The 15,244-nt window shown below is 49.2% G+C and overlaps 1 protein-coding gene across 1 annotated transcript; it reads left to right on the top strand.

Annotated features, from left to right (window-relative positions):
• Window positions 1-669: 669 nt before the first annotated feature.
• Window positions 670-14,959, top strand: LOC133121301 (serine/threonine-protein kinase/endoribonuclease IRE1-like). The gene is made up of 14 exons (XM_061230506.1): window positions 670-837; window positions 2,737-2,988; window positions 4,765-5,026; window positions 5,684-5,777; window positions 5,931-6,120; window positions 7,409-7,508; window positions 8,469-8,668; window positions 10,182-10,329; window positions 11,260-11,387; window positions 11,886-12,009; window positions 12,187-12,254; window positions 13,910-14,121; window positions 14,664-14,748; window positions 14,831-14,959. Exons 1-14 carry the CDS (start codon window positions 670-672, stop codon window positions 14,957-14,959), a joined length of 2,160 nt encoding a protein of 719 aa, XP_061086490.1.
• The last annotated feature ends 285 nt before the right edge of the window (window positions 14,960-15,244 follow it).

Below are 15,244 nucleotides of genomic sequence, written 5' to 3'. Positions count from 1 at the left end.
TCCAAATGTCATTTCTCAGCTTAATTATCAGGCAGGCTCATAGACTTACAGCAATGTCATTTCTTCAGGAAGGCACAAGGCTAAGCTCTGCACAATGAATTTCATCAGCCAGAACTTTCTGACTGTAGCTTACACTCCAAATAGTATGCCTTTGGCCAGCACAAAGACAGATAAGAGAACAGGGAACATTCCATCGCGAGTGAAGTGAGCAAGCGGAAAAAAATGGCCTCCTCAATTCTGGAAGTCACCAGCCTCCACTGGTGTACAGCACTCTGTGTGTGCATGGGTGTACAGCACTGTGTGTGTGCATGGGTGTACAGCACTCTGTGTGTGCATGGGTGTACAGCACTCTGTGTGTGCATGGGTGTGCAGCACTCTGTGTGTGCATGGGTGTACAGCACTCTGTGTGTGCAGTTACCTGTACTGTAAATGCCCTCAGGGTGCAGATGACAAATGATGACACTTTTTTTTTGAGTAGACATGGCTGACCTACCGTTATGCTCACGTCATTGTTACATTTCCTTCAATGGCACCTCAATAATTCAATATTGTCAAGAAGTCTACAAACTGGTGAACGTCTGCGTCTGTGTATCTGTATCTGTCCGTGCACACACACACACACACACACACACACACTCTTGTGTACAGCAGAAGCTGAATGACAGTGATATGGAGGACAAGCCCGCACGGCCGCCGGTCACATCTGTGCAAGAGACGCCTGCCCGGCCGGTGCGCGTGGAGGACCCCGTGGACTCCATGCTGAAGGATATGGCCACCATCATCTTCTGCACCTTCCTCTTGGCTGGATGGGTGGCCTTTGTCATCACGTATCCCAAGGTGAGCTCCTCCTCTGTTTCTACTGCTGGGGCGGCCTGTAGCGTAGTGGTTAAGGTAAATGACTGGGACACGTAAGGTCGGTGGTTCTAATCCCGGTGTAGCCACAATAAGATCCCCACAGCCGTTGGGCCCTTGAGCAAGGCCCTTAACCCTGCATTGCTCCAGGGGAGGATTGTCTCCTGCTTAGTCTAATCAACTGAATGTCAATAATGTAATGTAATGTACTACTGTGGTTCACACCAAGCCAAGTATCAGGCTTGCTGCTGCAGTGCAAAGATCGTCCACCAGGTAGCATAATTGTACACAGCCCGCTTCAGAAAGAGCTCTATAGACTCAGAACGGCTGCTTTTCCAGCCTCCCTTTACCTGGGAGTCGGGTGTGAAAACAGTCTGGCCAATCAGCAGTGCTAATTGTTTAGTCAATTATCCGGGAGAAAAGAAAACCAGGGCTGGATTTGGATGATCCCCGCCCTATACTGCTCTGAGCCTTGTCCACCATGTTGGGATGGAATGACTAAACCCTCCATTTGAATGACTGTGTTGTGCTTGTGTAAAATGGCGGTGTGTGGTTGTAAAATGGCTGTGTGTGGTTGTGTAAAATGGCTGTGTGTGCTTGTGTAAAATGGTTGTGTGTGGTTGTGTAAAATGGCTGTGTGTGCTTGTGTAAAATGGCTGTGTGTGGTTGCGTAAAATGGCTGTGTGTGCTTGTGTAAAATGGCTGTGTGCTTGTGTAAAATGGCTGTGTGTGGTTGTGTAAAATGGCTGTGTGTGCTTGTGTAAAATGGCTGTGTGTGGTTGTGTAAAATGGCTGTGTGCTTGTGTAAAATGGCTGTGTGTGCTTGTGTAAGGTGGCTGTGTATGGTTGTGTAAAATGGCTATGTGTGGTTGTGTAAAATGGCTGTGTGTGGTCGTGTAAAATGGCTGTGTGTGGTCGTGTAAAATGGCTGTGTGTGCTTGTGTAAAATGGCTGTGTGTGCTTGTGTAAAATGGCTGTGTGTGGTTGTAAAATGGCTGTGTGTGGTTGTGTAAAATGGCTGTGTGTGGTCGTGTAAAATGGCTGTGTGTGGTCGTGTAAAATGGCTGTGTGTGCTTGTGTAAAATGGCTGTGTGTGCTTGTGTAAAATGGCTGTGTGTGCTTGTGTAATATGACTGTGTGTGCTTGTGTAATATGACTGTGTGTGGTCGTGTAAAATGGCTGTGTGTGCTTGTGTAAAATGGCTGTGTGTGCTTGTGTAAAATGGCTGTGTGTGGTTGTGTAAAATGGCTGTGTGTGCTTGTGTAAAATGGCTGTGTGTGCTTGTGTAAAATGGCTGTGTGTGCTTGTGTAAAATGGCTGTGTGTGCTTGTGTAATATGACTGTGTGTGCTTGTGTAAAATGGCTGTGTGCTTGTGTAAAATGGCTGTGTGCTTGTGTAAAATGGCTGTGTGCTTGTGTAAAATGGCTGTGTGCTTGTGTAAAATGGCTGTGTGTGCTTGTGTAAAATGGCTGTGTGTGCTTGTGTAAAATGGCTGTGTGCTTGTGTAAAATGGCTGTGTGTGCTTGTGTAAAATGGCTGTGTGTGCTTGTGTAAAATGGCTGTGTGTGCTTGTGTGAAATGGCTGTGTGTGCTTGTGTAAAATGGCTGTGTGCTTGTGTAAAATGGCTGTGTGTGCTTGTGTAAAATGGCTGTGTGTGCTTGTGTAAAATGGCTGTGTGCTTGTGTAAAATGGCTGTGTGTGGTTGTGTAAAATGGCTGTGTGTGGTTGTGTAAAATGGCTGTGTGTGCTTGTGTAAAATGGCTGTGTGTGCTTGTGTAAAATGACTGTGTGTGCTTGTGTAAAATGGCTGTGTGCTTGTGTAAAATGGCTGTGTGTGCTTGTGTAAAATGGCTGTGTGTGGTGTGTGGTGCGCCCCCTGCAGAGTGTGCACAAGCAGCAGCAGCTCCAGCACCAGCAGTTCCAGAGGCAGATGGAGGAAAAGCTGGACCTGCTCCAGAGGCAGCAGCTGGTGTTCCAGCCTCCCTCCGACCTCCCGCTGGACCCGGCCGACTTCCTGGACGTGGTGCGGGCGCGAGCCGAGAGCTCCAACAACAGCAGCCCCAGCCTCACCCCCCGGGCCTCCAACCACTCCGACCTGTCCGTGCACGAGCTGGGGCCCTCCGGCCCCACAGCCGTTGGGCCCTTGAGCAAGGCCCTTAACCCTGCATTGCTCCAGGGGAGGATTGTCTCCTGCTTAGTCTAATCAACTGAATGTCAATAATGTAATGTAATGTACTACTGTGGTTCACACCAAGCCAAGTATCAGGCTTGCTGCTGCAGTGCAAAGATCGTCCACCAGGTAGCATAATTGTACACAGCCCGCTTCAGAAAGAGCTCTATAGACTCAGAACGGCTGCTTTTCCAGCCTCCCTTTACCTGGGAGTCGGGTGTGAAAACAGTCTGGCCAATCAGCAGTGCTAATTGTTTAGTCAATTATCCGGGAGAAAAGAAAACCAGGGCTGGATTTGGATGATCCCCGCCCTATACTGCTCTGAGCCTTGTCCACCATGTTGGGATGGAATGACTAAACCCTCCATTTGAATGACTGTGTTGTGCTTGTGTAAAATGGCGGTGTGTGGTTGTAAAATGGCTGTGTGTGGTTGTGTAAAATGGCTGTGTGTGCTTGTGTAAAATGGTTGTGTGTGGTTGTGTAAAATGGCTGTGTGTGCTTGTGTAAAATGGCTGTGTGTGGTTGCGTAAAATGGCTGTGTGTGCTTGTGTAAAATGGCTGTGTGCTTGTGTAAAATGGCTGTGTGTGGTTGTGTAAAATGGCTGTGTGTGCTTGTGTAAAATGGCTGTGTGTGGTTGTGTAAAATGGCTGTGTGCTTGTGTAAAATGGCTGTGTGTGCTTGTGTAAGGTGGCTGTGTATGGTTGTGTAAAATGGCTATGTGTGGTTGTGTAAAATGGCTGTGTGTGGTCGTGTAAAATGGCTGTGTGTGGTCGTGTAAAATGGCTGTGTGTGCTTGTGTAAAATGGCTGTGTGTGCTTGTGTAAAATGGCTGTGTGTGGTTGTAAAATGGCTGTGTGTGGTTGTGTAAAATGGCTGTGTGTGGTCGTGTAAAATGGCTGTGTGTGGTCGTGTAAAATGGCTGTGTGTGCTTGTGTAAAATGGCTGTGTGTGCTTGTGTAAAATGGCTGTGTGTGCTTGTGTAATATGACTGTGTGTGCTTGTGTAATATGACTGTGTGTGGTCGTGTAAAATGGCTGTGTGTGCTTGTGTAAAATGGCTGTGTGTGCTTGTGTAAAATGGCTGTGTGTGGTTGTGTAAAATGGCTGTGTGTGCTTGTGTAAAATGGCTGTGTGTGCTTGTGTAAAATGGCTGTGTGTGCTTGTGTAAAATGGCTGTGTGTGCTTGTGTAATATGACTGTGTGTGCTTGTGTAAAATGGCTGTGTGCTTGTGTAAAATGGCTGTGTGCTTGTGTAAAATGGCTGTGTGCTTGTGTAAAATGGCTGTGTGCTTGTGTAAAATGGCTGTGTGTGCTTGTGTAAAATGGCTGTGTGTGCTTGTGTAAAATGGCTGTGTGCTTGTGTAAAATGGCTGTGTGTGCTTGTGTAAAATGGCTGTGTGTGCTTGTGTAAAATGGCTGTGTGTGCTTGTGTGAAATGGCTGTGTGTGCTTGTGTAAAATGGCTGTGTGCTTGTGTAAAATGGCTGTGTGTGCTTGTGTAAAATGGCTGTGTGTGCTTGTGTAAAATGGCTGTGTGCTTGTGTAAAATGGCTGTGTGTGGTTGTGTAAAATGGCTGTGTGTGGTTGTGTAAAATGGCTGTGTGTGCTTGTGTAAAATGGCTGTGTGTGCTTGTGTAAAATGACTGTGTGTGCTTGTGTAAAATGGCTGTGTGCTTGTGTAAAATGGCTGTGTGTGCTTGTGTAAAATGGCTGTGTGTGGTGTGTGGTGCGCCCCCTGCAGAGTGTGCACAAGCAGCAGCAGCTCCAGCACCAGCAGTTCCAGAGGCAGATGGAGGAAAAGCTGGACCTGCTCCAGAGGCAGCAGCTGGTGTTCCAGCCTCCCTCCGACCTCCCGCTGGACCCGGCCGACTTCCTGGACGTGGTGCGGGCGCGAGCCGAGAGCTCCAACAACAGCAGCCCCAGCCTCACCCCCCGGGCCTCCAACCACTCCGACCTGTCCGTGCACGAGCTGGGGCCCTCCGGCCCCGAGCAGGACGACGCAGGTAGCCTGCCCTGAACTCCCTTTTCATTATTTGTTCACTTACTTAGCTGGACTACACAGGGGCCAATTCCCCTGGTGCAATGTGTCAAGCACCTTAGCCACTAGGCTACAGGCTGCACCTTTTGCATGGGCGAGAGAGATTCCTCCTTTTTTTTTTTACCCGCCCTCCTTGTGTATTTTTGTGAGCGTTCTGGCACAAAATGGCTGCCATGCTTCACCGAGGTGGGTGCTACACATTGGTTGGGGTTTAAGGCAAGTTCCCCCTCATCACTGTAAAGTGCTTTTTGAGTATGCGAGGAGAGCTATATAGAAGCGTCTCTGTCTGTTTGTCAGTTGGTCTGGTGACATGGGGGATTGATATAAGAGTTGAGAGAGTCAGCCACACTATGGCATGCACCACTCTATCTCTCCACTAGATGGACTTTTGTCCCAGAGTTTGTGATTTTTGTTACTGTTATTTGTTCAGATTTTTATGAAACCTCTTAAGACGTAGCATTTACAAATATTCTCTGCCTGCCACATTTACAGTGAAAACTATATCAGAAATGACCGTTCTGCTGCAAGCACAGGGCGTTTCTTACCAAATTCATTTGAAAGCAGGTCATTTGTTGTGAATAAATGCGTCACTCGTGTCTGATCCCGCTTTCTCTGTGTTCAGGAGATGAGGAGTCCAGTATTGTCCGAGTCGGAAACATCTCCTTCAGTCCGAAAAACGTGCTGGGACATGGTGCTGAGGGAACCATTGTGTACAGGTACGTTTCCACACTGTGGCGCGAACCAAGAAAAACGTCAGAGTGGAGTAATTCCCATTTACCTCTGCAATGTGGTGTGATGACCTGCTCTGAGCCAGTGAGCTCTCTCGGATTAGATTTCGGCCAATCGCCCGTCTTCCCTCTGTGACGCAGGGGTCAGTTTGACAGCCGCCCCGTGGCGGTGAAGAGGATCCTCCCGGAATGCTTCAGCTTCGCCGACCGCGAGGTTCAGCTGCTGCGCGAGTCGGACGAGCACCCCAACGTCATCCGCTACTTCTGCACCGAGCGCGACCGGCAGTTCCAGTACATCGCCATCGAGCTGTGCGCTGCCACGCTGCGGGAGGTGAGGCTCGCCGTGTCTGTGAGACCCCCCCCGTGTACGGTGTGTCTGTGAGACCCCCCCCGTGTACGGTGTGTCTGTGAGACCCCCCGCCGTGTCTGTGAGACCCCCCGCAGTGTACGGTGTGTCTGTGAGACCCCCCACGTGTACGGTGTGTCTGTGTGCCCCCCCACCGTGTACGCCGTGTCTGTGAGACCCCCCGCCATGTACGGTGTGTCTGTGAGACCCCCCACCGTGTCTGTGAGACCCCCCGCCGTGTACGGTGTGTCTGTGAGACCCCCCACCGTGTCTGTGAGACCCCCCGCCGTGTACGGCGTGTCTGTGAGACCCCCCACACGGCCAACCCTGGACCCGTCCTGCCCTGGACCCGTCTGTACCCGTCCTGCCCTGGACCTGTCTGTACCCGTCCTGCTCTGTACCAGTCCTGCTCTGGACCGGTCTGTACCCGTCCTGCTCTGTACCCGTCCTGCTCTGGACCTGTCTGTACCCGTCCTGCTCTGTACCAGTCCTGCTCTGGACCTGTCTGTACCCGTCCTGCTCTGTACCCGTCCTGCTCTGTACCAGTCCTGCTCTGTACCCGTCCTGCTCTGTACCAGTCCTGCTCTGTACCAGTCCTGCTCTGGACCAGTCCTGCTCTGTACCCGTCCTGCTCTGGACCCGTCCTGCTCTGTACCCGTCCTGCTCTGGACCCGTCCTGCTCTGTACCCATCCTGCTCTGGTCACAGATTGAAGCGATTCTGTATTTACAGTGGAGTCGGGGTGTAAATCTCCCCACCTCACTGTGATTAGATTCGATTGCGATTCTTTAGAAATATTTTGAATTCGGTGCATCATGGAATCTCTCATTTCACCGTGATTCGATTAGTTTGTTGATATTCAATCCATTTCATTACAAAATTATTTTACAAATATGCTGAATACGCAAATGTGACTCATGAAATTGATGTACTTAGTATTAGTGTAATATACCGTGTAAGTTTCTTGTTGAAATGATCATTTTAAGCAATTATAATCACGAAATAAATGCAGTTGAATTGTCACCGTAAGATGCATCACAATGCCTTTTTACACCCTACAGTGGATTATGCCACATACATTTGTACAGTTTGATTTTTCCCGTTTAGTTTTCTGTGTGATTGACATGTTTGTCTTCGACCACAAAGCACACAGACGCGCACACTGCGTACTCTCCTGCGTCGCGGGACTGCGGTTCCTCGTGACGGGGCTTGGCTGACGCCAGCGGCTGTGATTGACAGGCGAGGTGACTGCGCTCTTTGTGCTTCTCTGGCAGTACGTGGAGCAGCCGGGCTTCCAGCGTCACGGCCTGGGACCGGTGGAGCTGCTGCAGCAGACCATGTCTGGGCTGGCACACCTGCACTCGCTGAGCATCGGTGAGCAACGGGGGCACCACTGCCGGGAGGGGACTGCAGCAACCAGCGCGTCACAACACGCCGTTACGTAGAAACCCAATGTTTGTATGGAATGGTTGTTGGGAGGCACACAATGGATATTGACAATGGGTATTGTAGTGTATAAGTAAACTGTCGCCCTCTTCTGGTCCGAAGTCCAACCTCCACTCTGCCTCTCACTTCCAGTAAAACAGTCCCCAAAGATACATTTTACCATCCATCAATCAGATTTATACCAGTGCCAATGATCCCAAACTCTGTTTGTAGTTCTACAAGTTTTGTAACATTTTCCAACTGCCTTTCATTACATTACATTAATGGCATTTGGCAGACGCTCTTATCCAGGGCAACGTTCAGTTGATTAGACTAAGTAGGAGACAATCCTCCCCTGGAGCAATGCAGGGTTAAGGGCCTTGCTCAAGGGCCCAACGGCTGTGCGGATCTTATTGTGGCTACACCAGGGGGTCGAACCACCGACCTTGCGGGTCATGTACCTTAACCACTACGCTACAGGCCTTTCAAGTTCACAATACTCGCATGTACCCCAAGCACATAGTAATTATGTATTTATTTATCTTGCATAACATGGTTCAATGTTAGGTGTTAATGTGCGATAGAAAAATGGCCAGGTAATGAATGACGATTAATTGAGTGCAGTTCATTAGATTTTATCCAAAGCGACGTACAAAATGGTGCATATCAGGGTCCTAGAACAAACAACCGAACGCGCCAGATAAGGTACAATTCACATATGATTGGTTGCAAGGCCGAGTACACAAGGTAGATAGGTAGATAAGCCTGATTAGTTTGTAACTACCATGACAAGGCATCTACAATTTCAGGAACTACAGTAGTGAGACAAATACAAATTCCTAGGTTAAGGTCGGAAATAGCGCACGGTTCCTCTTTCTGGTGGTGAAGTGTTGTGTGTGGCCCCTGCAGTGCACCGGGATCTGAAGCCACACAACATCCTGGTGTCCATGCCCAGCGCACACGGCCGCGTGCGGGCCATGATCTCAGACTTCGGCCTGTGTAAGAAGCTGGCCGTGGGCCGGCACAGCTTCAGCAGGAGGTCGGGCGTGCCGGGCACTGAGGGCTGGATCGCTCCCGAGGTCCTGAGCGAAGACTGCAAGGACAACCCGGTGAGTGTGTTCACAGCGCGTTACTCATGCCACATACACACACACACGCGACACACACACCACACACACCCAACACACGCAACACACACACGCAACACACACACACACACACACACACACCCCACCCACACGCACCCCACACACATAACACACACACACACACACACACACACACACACACACACACAAACCCACACACAGAACACACACACACACAAACCCACACACAGAACACACACACACACACACACACACACGCCACACACACACGCCATACACACAGACACTAGGGCCACACCCTAGTGAGTATGTTTACAGCACATAACACACACACCCTGACTGGAGACATAAAAAATAGTAAGGATTGGTATCTGTTTCCTTAGAAATGCATTTACAGTCGGCTATTAATAAGAGAATTGGGCGGTGGTCCAACAATGGCCTACCAACAATAATCTGACAAACAAGCTGCAAATGAGCAGTGTTAGGCTGAAAACGCTCTGAATCTGTGATTGGCCAGGTGAGCCCATGAGTAGAAATGTCAGTGAACCACTGCTGCGGCTGCCATTGTGCGGTTGCCTGTTTCACCGGTCGGTCCTTCCCCGCACTATGCCTTCAGCAAGTATCGCTTCACAAAATTGACGTATTTTCAACTGACAAACGTGTTTCTCAACACTTTGCACCTCTGTTTTGTTACGTCAGAGGGAACACAGCCAATTCCAATGGAATTCCAAAATCTTTTTTTTTTTTTTTTTTTTTTTTGTTTCACATAATTGTTTTGGGTTTGACTCATGTACATAACACTGAGGTAATAGAGGAAGAAATCAGAAAGATCTGTGTCATTCATCTTTGAGAAATGATGAAGTCTCTCAAATGTCTGACTGAGACTGTAACGAGATTAACAAAACTATATATGTCCGTTCTGGCCTGCCAATCCCGGTGGAAAAATATTTTTCTCTCTACCTTTGACAAAGGATAGAGATTTCCCTCGCATTGATAGTTCCTGTTTACAGTTGGGAGGAAGTTGTACACACCTAAAGTGTGCAGTGCAGTCACACTCTGCCAGACCAGGCGTCTCTTGCGAAACGTGCAAAACCTGTTTCGAGTCATAACACATGGGACTGTGAGCTCGGTGAAATGGGGTTAGTAGCACAATCTGTGTGAGGTTATTAAACAAATTATATCCATGAATGTGGCTTTATTCAATAACATTTCAATTAGTTAATTATGATTTTTCCCTTGATACAGATATCTGTGTTGTTATCAGCTGACCAATAGGTTACAAGGAAATATCATGATGTTGTTTTCCTTCAAGAACCCATTAGTCCCATGTCCGAAAAAATTCTGCATTCTGGGAATTCCTCAAAATCTTGTTTATTCTGACAACGCAGTTCACCTAGGATAGGATGTCTTCTGGTTTGCCAGACTGTGTTCTTCAGCTCATGTTTGTGAGCTCAGCAGAGCAGGGTCCGTGAGATACTGTGCATTGACCTGAACGGCCGCTGTGCTTGTGCAGACCTGTACAGTGGACATCTTCTCCGCGGGCTGTGTGTTTTACTACGTGGTCTCACACGGCTGCCACCCCTATGGCAAGGCCCTGCAGCGGCAAGCCAACATCCTCCTGGGAGCCTGCAGCCTGGAGCGGCTTCAGACAGACCGACACGGTCAGACCCTCTCTTTATCACACTTCCCAGCGTTCTGACTGTGACACCCTGGATGGGAATGTGGTGCATGCTGGGCCATAAACCATACACACAGCTATGGAATGTTCTTGGTTTTTGTTGTTATTGTTGTTTTTTTGTAATAATAATCATTGTATTAGGTTTTCAGGTCTGGTTTTTTTTTTTTTTCTTTAATCATTCCGGATGTGGTAACAAATGCCAAACTTCTGAGACCATGTGAAATGCTTTAAAAAAAAGAAAAGAAAAAAAAAAAGACTTCATTGGGTGTTGATAAAACCGCCAATCTGATCATGTGATGTGTTTTTGTGGGGCGACATTAGCTCAGGCAGTAAGAGCAGTCGTCTGGCAGTTGGAGGGTTGCCGGTTCGATCCCCCGCCCAGGCTGTGTCGAAGTGTCCCTGAGCAAGACACCTAACCCCCAAATGCTCCTGATAAGCTGGTCGGTGCCTTGCATGGCAGCCAATCGCTGTTGGTGTGTGAGTGTGTGTATGAATGGGTGAATGAGAAGCATCAATTGTACAGCGCTTTGGATAAAGGCACTATATATAAATGCCAACCATTTTTGGCAAGGCCTCAGGGCTGATTGGCTGCCTTATCAACACCCATTAGATATTTGAGGTGATGTTTTGTCCCGGAGGTATTTTAATGTGGCCACTGAATTGGTTTACTACTGCATCAGGTATGACCAAAGAAAAAAACCAATACGCCAATTGTTATTGGCTTAAAAAACATTAGATAACTGTCCATACGGTTTATCACCCAGCCATTTGAGAATGTATAGTAAAAGCGAGCATATTTAGTCTGCTAAACTGCAGTTCTGAGTTCTTTCCATTTGACCTGGTTGGGATTACGGAGTGAGAAGTGGCGTCTTGGTGGTGACTAACGCTGGTCCGTTGGCTCTGGTCTGTGCAGAAGGCATCGTGGCCACTGATCTCATACTGCAGATGCTGAGCATGGAGCCCCAGAAGAGACCATCTGCTGAGAGCGTGCTCAAACACCCCTTCTTCTGGAGCCTGGAGAAGCAACTGCAGTTCTTCCAGGTCTCTGTCTCTCTCTCTCTCTCTCTCTCTCTCTCTCTCTCTCTCTCCATCTCTTATCTCTCTCCCTCTCTTATCTCTCTCCCAGTCTCTCTCTGTCTGTCTCTCTCTCTGTCTCTATCTCTGTCTCTCTCTCTCTGTCTGTCTGTCTCTTTCTCTGTCTATCTCCATCTTATCTCTCTCTCTCTCTGGTGGATACACAGTGCTGCATGTACACTCACTGAGCATCTCTGAACACAGAATGCATCAAATCTCTTAAGTAGATTGGCTACAACAGCTGAAGTCTAAAAAATAAGTCTAATAGATGCCTAATAAAGTTCTCAGTGAGTGTATGTCTCATTTGTGTGTTGTGCGCAGTGAGTGTATGTCTCATTTGTGTGTTGTGCTCAGTGAGTGTATGCCTCATTTGTGTGTTGTGCTCAGTGAGTGTATGCCTCATTTGTGTGTTGTGCTCAGTGAGTGTATGTCTGACTCATTTGTGTTTTTGTGTGCTTCCTGCAGGACGTGAGTGACAGGATAGAGAAGGAGCCGCTGGACGGACCAATCATCCGGCAGCTAGAGCGAGGGGGGCGGGCAGTGGTGCAGGGTGACTGGAGGGAGCACATCACTGTCCCCTTACAGACCGGTAAGCGCTGCTGTCGTTAATGCGTACTACGCTGTCCTAACACCACAGACTACTGCAAAACAGTTTTTAGGTAAAATTCTTCAATGTGACTGTGGTGATTCTGCATTTTTGATAGACGTGTAATTTGAAGTATTTTCTGTTTGTTAATGACTTTCAATGATATTTTGTTCCCGGTAGATCTGCGCAAGTTTCGTTCATATAAAGGCGGATCAGTCCGGGATCTGCTCCGAGCCATGAGGAATAAGGCAGGTTTCATGAGCTGACTGTAGTGTGTAATGAGACTGTAGTGAGACTAGTGTGTAGTGTGACTGTAGTGTGTAGTGTGACTGTAGTGCGACTGTAGTGTGTAGTGTGACTGTAGTGTGTAGTGAGACTGTAGTGAGACTAGTGTGTAGTGTGACTGTAGTTCGACTGTAGTGTATAGTGTGACTGTAGTGTGTAGTGCGACTGTAGTGTGTAGTGTGACTGTAGTGTGTAGTGTGTAGTGTGGCTGTAGTGTGTAGTGAGACTCTAGTGTGTAGTGTGACTGTAGTGTGTAGTGTGACTGTAGTGCGTAGTGTGACTGTAGTGTGTAGTGTGACTGTAGTGTGACTGTAGTGTGACTGTAGTGTGACTGTAGTGTGTAGTGTGACTAGTGTAGTGTGACTGTAGTGCGACTGTAGTGTGTAGTGTGACTGTAGTGTGGCTGTAGTGTGTAGTGTGACTGTAGTGTGACTGTAGTGTGTAGTGTGGCTGTAGTGTGTAGTGAGACTGTAGTGTGACTGTAGTTTGTAGTGTGGCTGTAGTGTGTAGTGAGACTGTAGTGTGTAGTGTGACTGTAGTGTGACTGTAGTGTGTAGTGTGACTAGTGTAGTGTGACTGTAGTGCGACTGTAGTGTGTAGTGTGACTGTAGTGTGGCTGTAGTGTGTAGTGTGACTGTAGTGTGACTGTAGTGTGTAGTGTGGCTGTAGTGTGTAGTGAGACTGTAGTGTGACTGTAGTTTGTAGTGTGGCTGTAGTGTGTAGTGAGACTGTAGTGTGTAGTGAGACTAGTGTGACTGTAGTGTGACTGTAGTGTGTAGTGTGACTAGTGTGTAGTGTGACTAGTGTGTAGTGTGACTGTAGTGTGTAGTGTGACTAGTGTGTAGTGTGGCTGTAGTGTGTAGTGTGACTGTAGTGTAGCTGTAGTGTGTAGTGAGACTGTAGTGTGACTGTAGTGTGTAGTGAGACTGTAGTGTGACTGTAGTGTGTAGTGTGACTGTAGTGTGACTAGTGTGTAGTGTGACTGTACTGCGAGTGTAGTGTGTTGTGAGACTGTAGTGTGACTGTAGTGTGTAGTGTGACTGTAGTGTGTAGTGAGACTAGTGTGACTGTAGTGTGTAGTGTGACTAGTGTGACTGTAGTGTGTAGTGAGACTGTAGTGTGACTGTAGTGTGTAGTGAGACTGTAGTGTGTAGTGTGACTGTACTGTGTCGTATGACTGTAGTGCGACTGTAGTGTGTAGTGTGACTGTACTGTGAGTGTAGTGTGTTGTGAGACTGTAGTGTGACTGTAGTGTGTAGTGAGACTGTAGTGTGTAGTGTGTAGTGTGACTGTAGTGTGTAGTGTGGCTGTAGTGTGACTGTAGTGTGTAGTGAGACTGTAGTGTGACTGTAGTGTGTAGTGTGTAGTGTGGCTGTAGTGTGTAGTGTGACTGTAGTGTGTAGTGTGGCTGTAGTGTGTAGTGTGACTGTAGTGTGACTGTAGTGTGTAGTGGACTGTGTTATAAGAGATGTGGAATGGGCTGTGAGTTTCATACTTCTTCCCCATTGGGGTTTACACGCGACCTCCATGCATGTGCTTGGTTCTGCTCTTTGAGAAGACGGTGTTGAGCGGTGCACTGATACACCTTCCCCACCCTCCATCTTGTTTCTCCCAACAGAAGCACCACTACCGGGAGCTGCCCGCAGACGTGCAGGAGACGCTGGGCTCCATCCCCGATGAGTTTGTGTCCTACTTCACCTCCCGCTTCCCCCACCTGCTGCAGCACACCTACAGGGCCATGCATACCTGCGCACACGAGCGCCTCTTCCTGCCTTACTACCACTGCAGAGGGACCCCGACAGAAGCCATGCCAGCCCCCACACTCACCCAGCCTGCCCCCACACAAACCCAGCCTGCCCCCACACTAACCCAGCCTGCCCCCACACTGACCCAGCCTGCCCCCACACTAACCCAACCTGCCCCCACACTAACCCAGCCTGCCCCAACACAATCCCAGCCTTCATCTACAGAAACCGTGCCTGCCCCCACACAAACCCAACCTGTCCCAACACAATCCCAGCCTTCATCCACAGAAACCGTGCCTGCCCCCACACAAACCCAGCCTGTCCCAACACAATCCCAGCATCCCCCCACACAAACCATGCCTGCCACCACACAAACCCAACCTGTCCCAACAGAAATCCAGCCTGCCCCAACAGAAACCGTGCCTCCCCCCACACAAACCCAGCCTGCCCCAACAGAAACCAAGCCTCTCCCCTTACAAAACCCGCCTCCTCCAGTTCAAAACCCGCCTCTCCTTGCACAAGCCCCGCCTCCCCACAGACCAGCCCAGACTGCTCTAACAGAAACCCTGCCTCCCCTTGCACAAGCCCCACCTCTCTCTGTACAAACTCTGCCTCCCCCCAACCCAGCCCTGCCTCCCCCCAGCCCAGCCCTGCCTCCCCCCAGCCCAGCCCAGCGCTGGCCCGTCCAGGAGGCCCGGAGAACGGACTCCGTGTGAGAGACAGGCGGGTGATGGGGTCGGTCCGTGGCCGCGGCTTTTCGCATTTTCTTGCCTTAAGAGGTGAACGCATTCCAGGGCTGGCCGCCTTCCCCCGCGCCGGTGGGTGAAGAGCCTGCAGCGCTCGGACCTCGCCTCCGGGGGGCGCCTCCCCTTCCCAAGTGCCTTCGCTGCGTCACTGTGGAGCCGGGAAACGGCACTGCCTAGAAGAGCTTGCGAGCCCTGTGCTTTCAACGAGTATCACATGGGTCCAGGCGTACCTTTCATTTAGTCTATATTTTTGGCAAACTCCCTGTAAACCCCACCGCCCCCCAAAACTGTTGATGGGGCGGGGCGTCATACACTTTGCTTCAGCAAACTTGGGGGGGACTACAGCTGTTGTGTGCGATTCTCAGTGTTTCTTAGCGAGTGTTATGGGTGTGTCGCATTGATTCTGATAAAGGATGATGCGCTGTGGCCAAAGTTCCTTATCCTCTCGACACTGCCCCTGCG

The sequence above is a fragment of the Conger conger genome, chromosome 2 (assembly GCF_963514075.1).
Source record: "Conger conger chromosome 2, fConCon1.1, whole genome shotgun sequence".
In the NCBI taxonomy this organism is placed as follows: domain Eukaryota; kingdom Metazoa; phylum Chordata; class Actinopteri; order Anguilliformes; family Congridae; genus Conger; species Conger conger.
The sequence above is the reverse complement of the archived record's forward strand: the minus strand, read 5'-3'. Positions and strand labels throughout refer to the sequence as shown.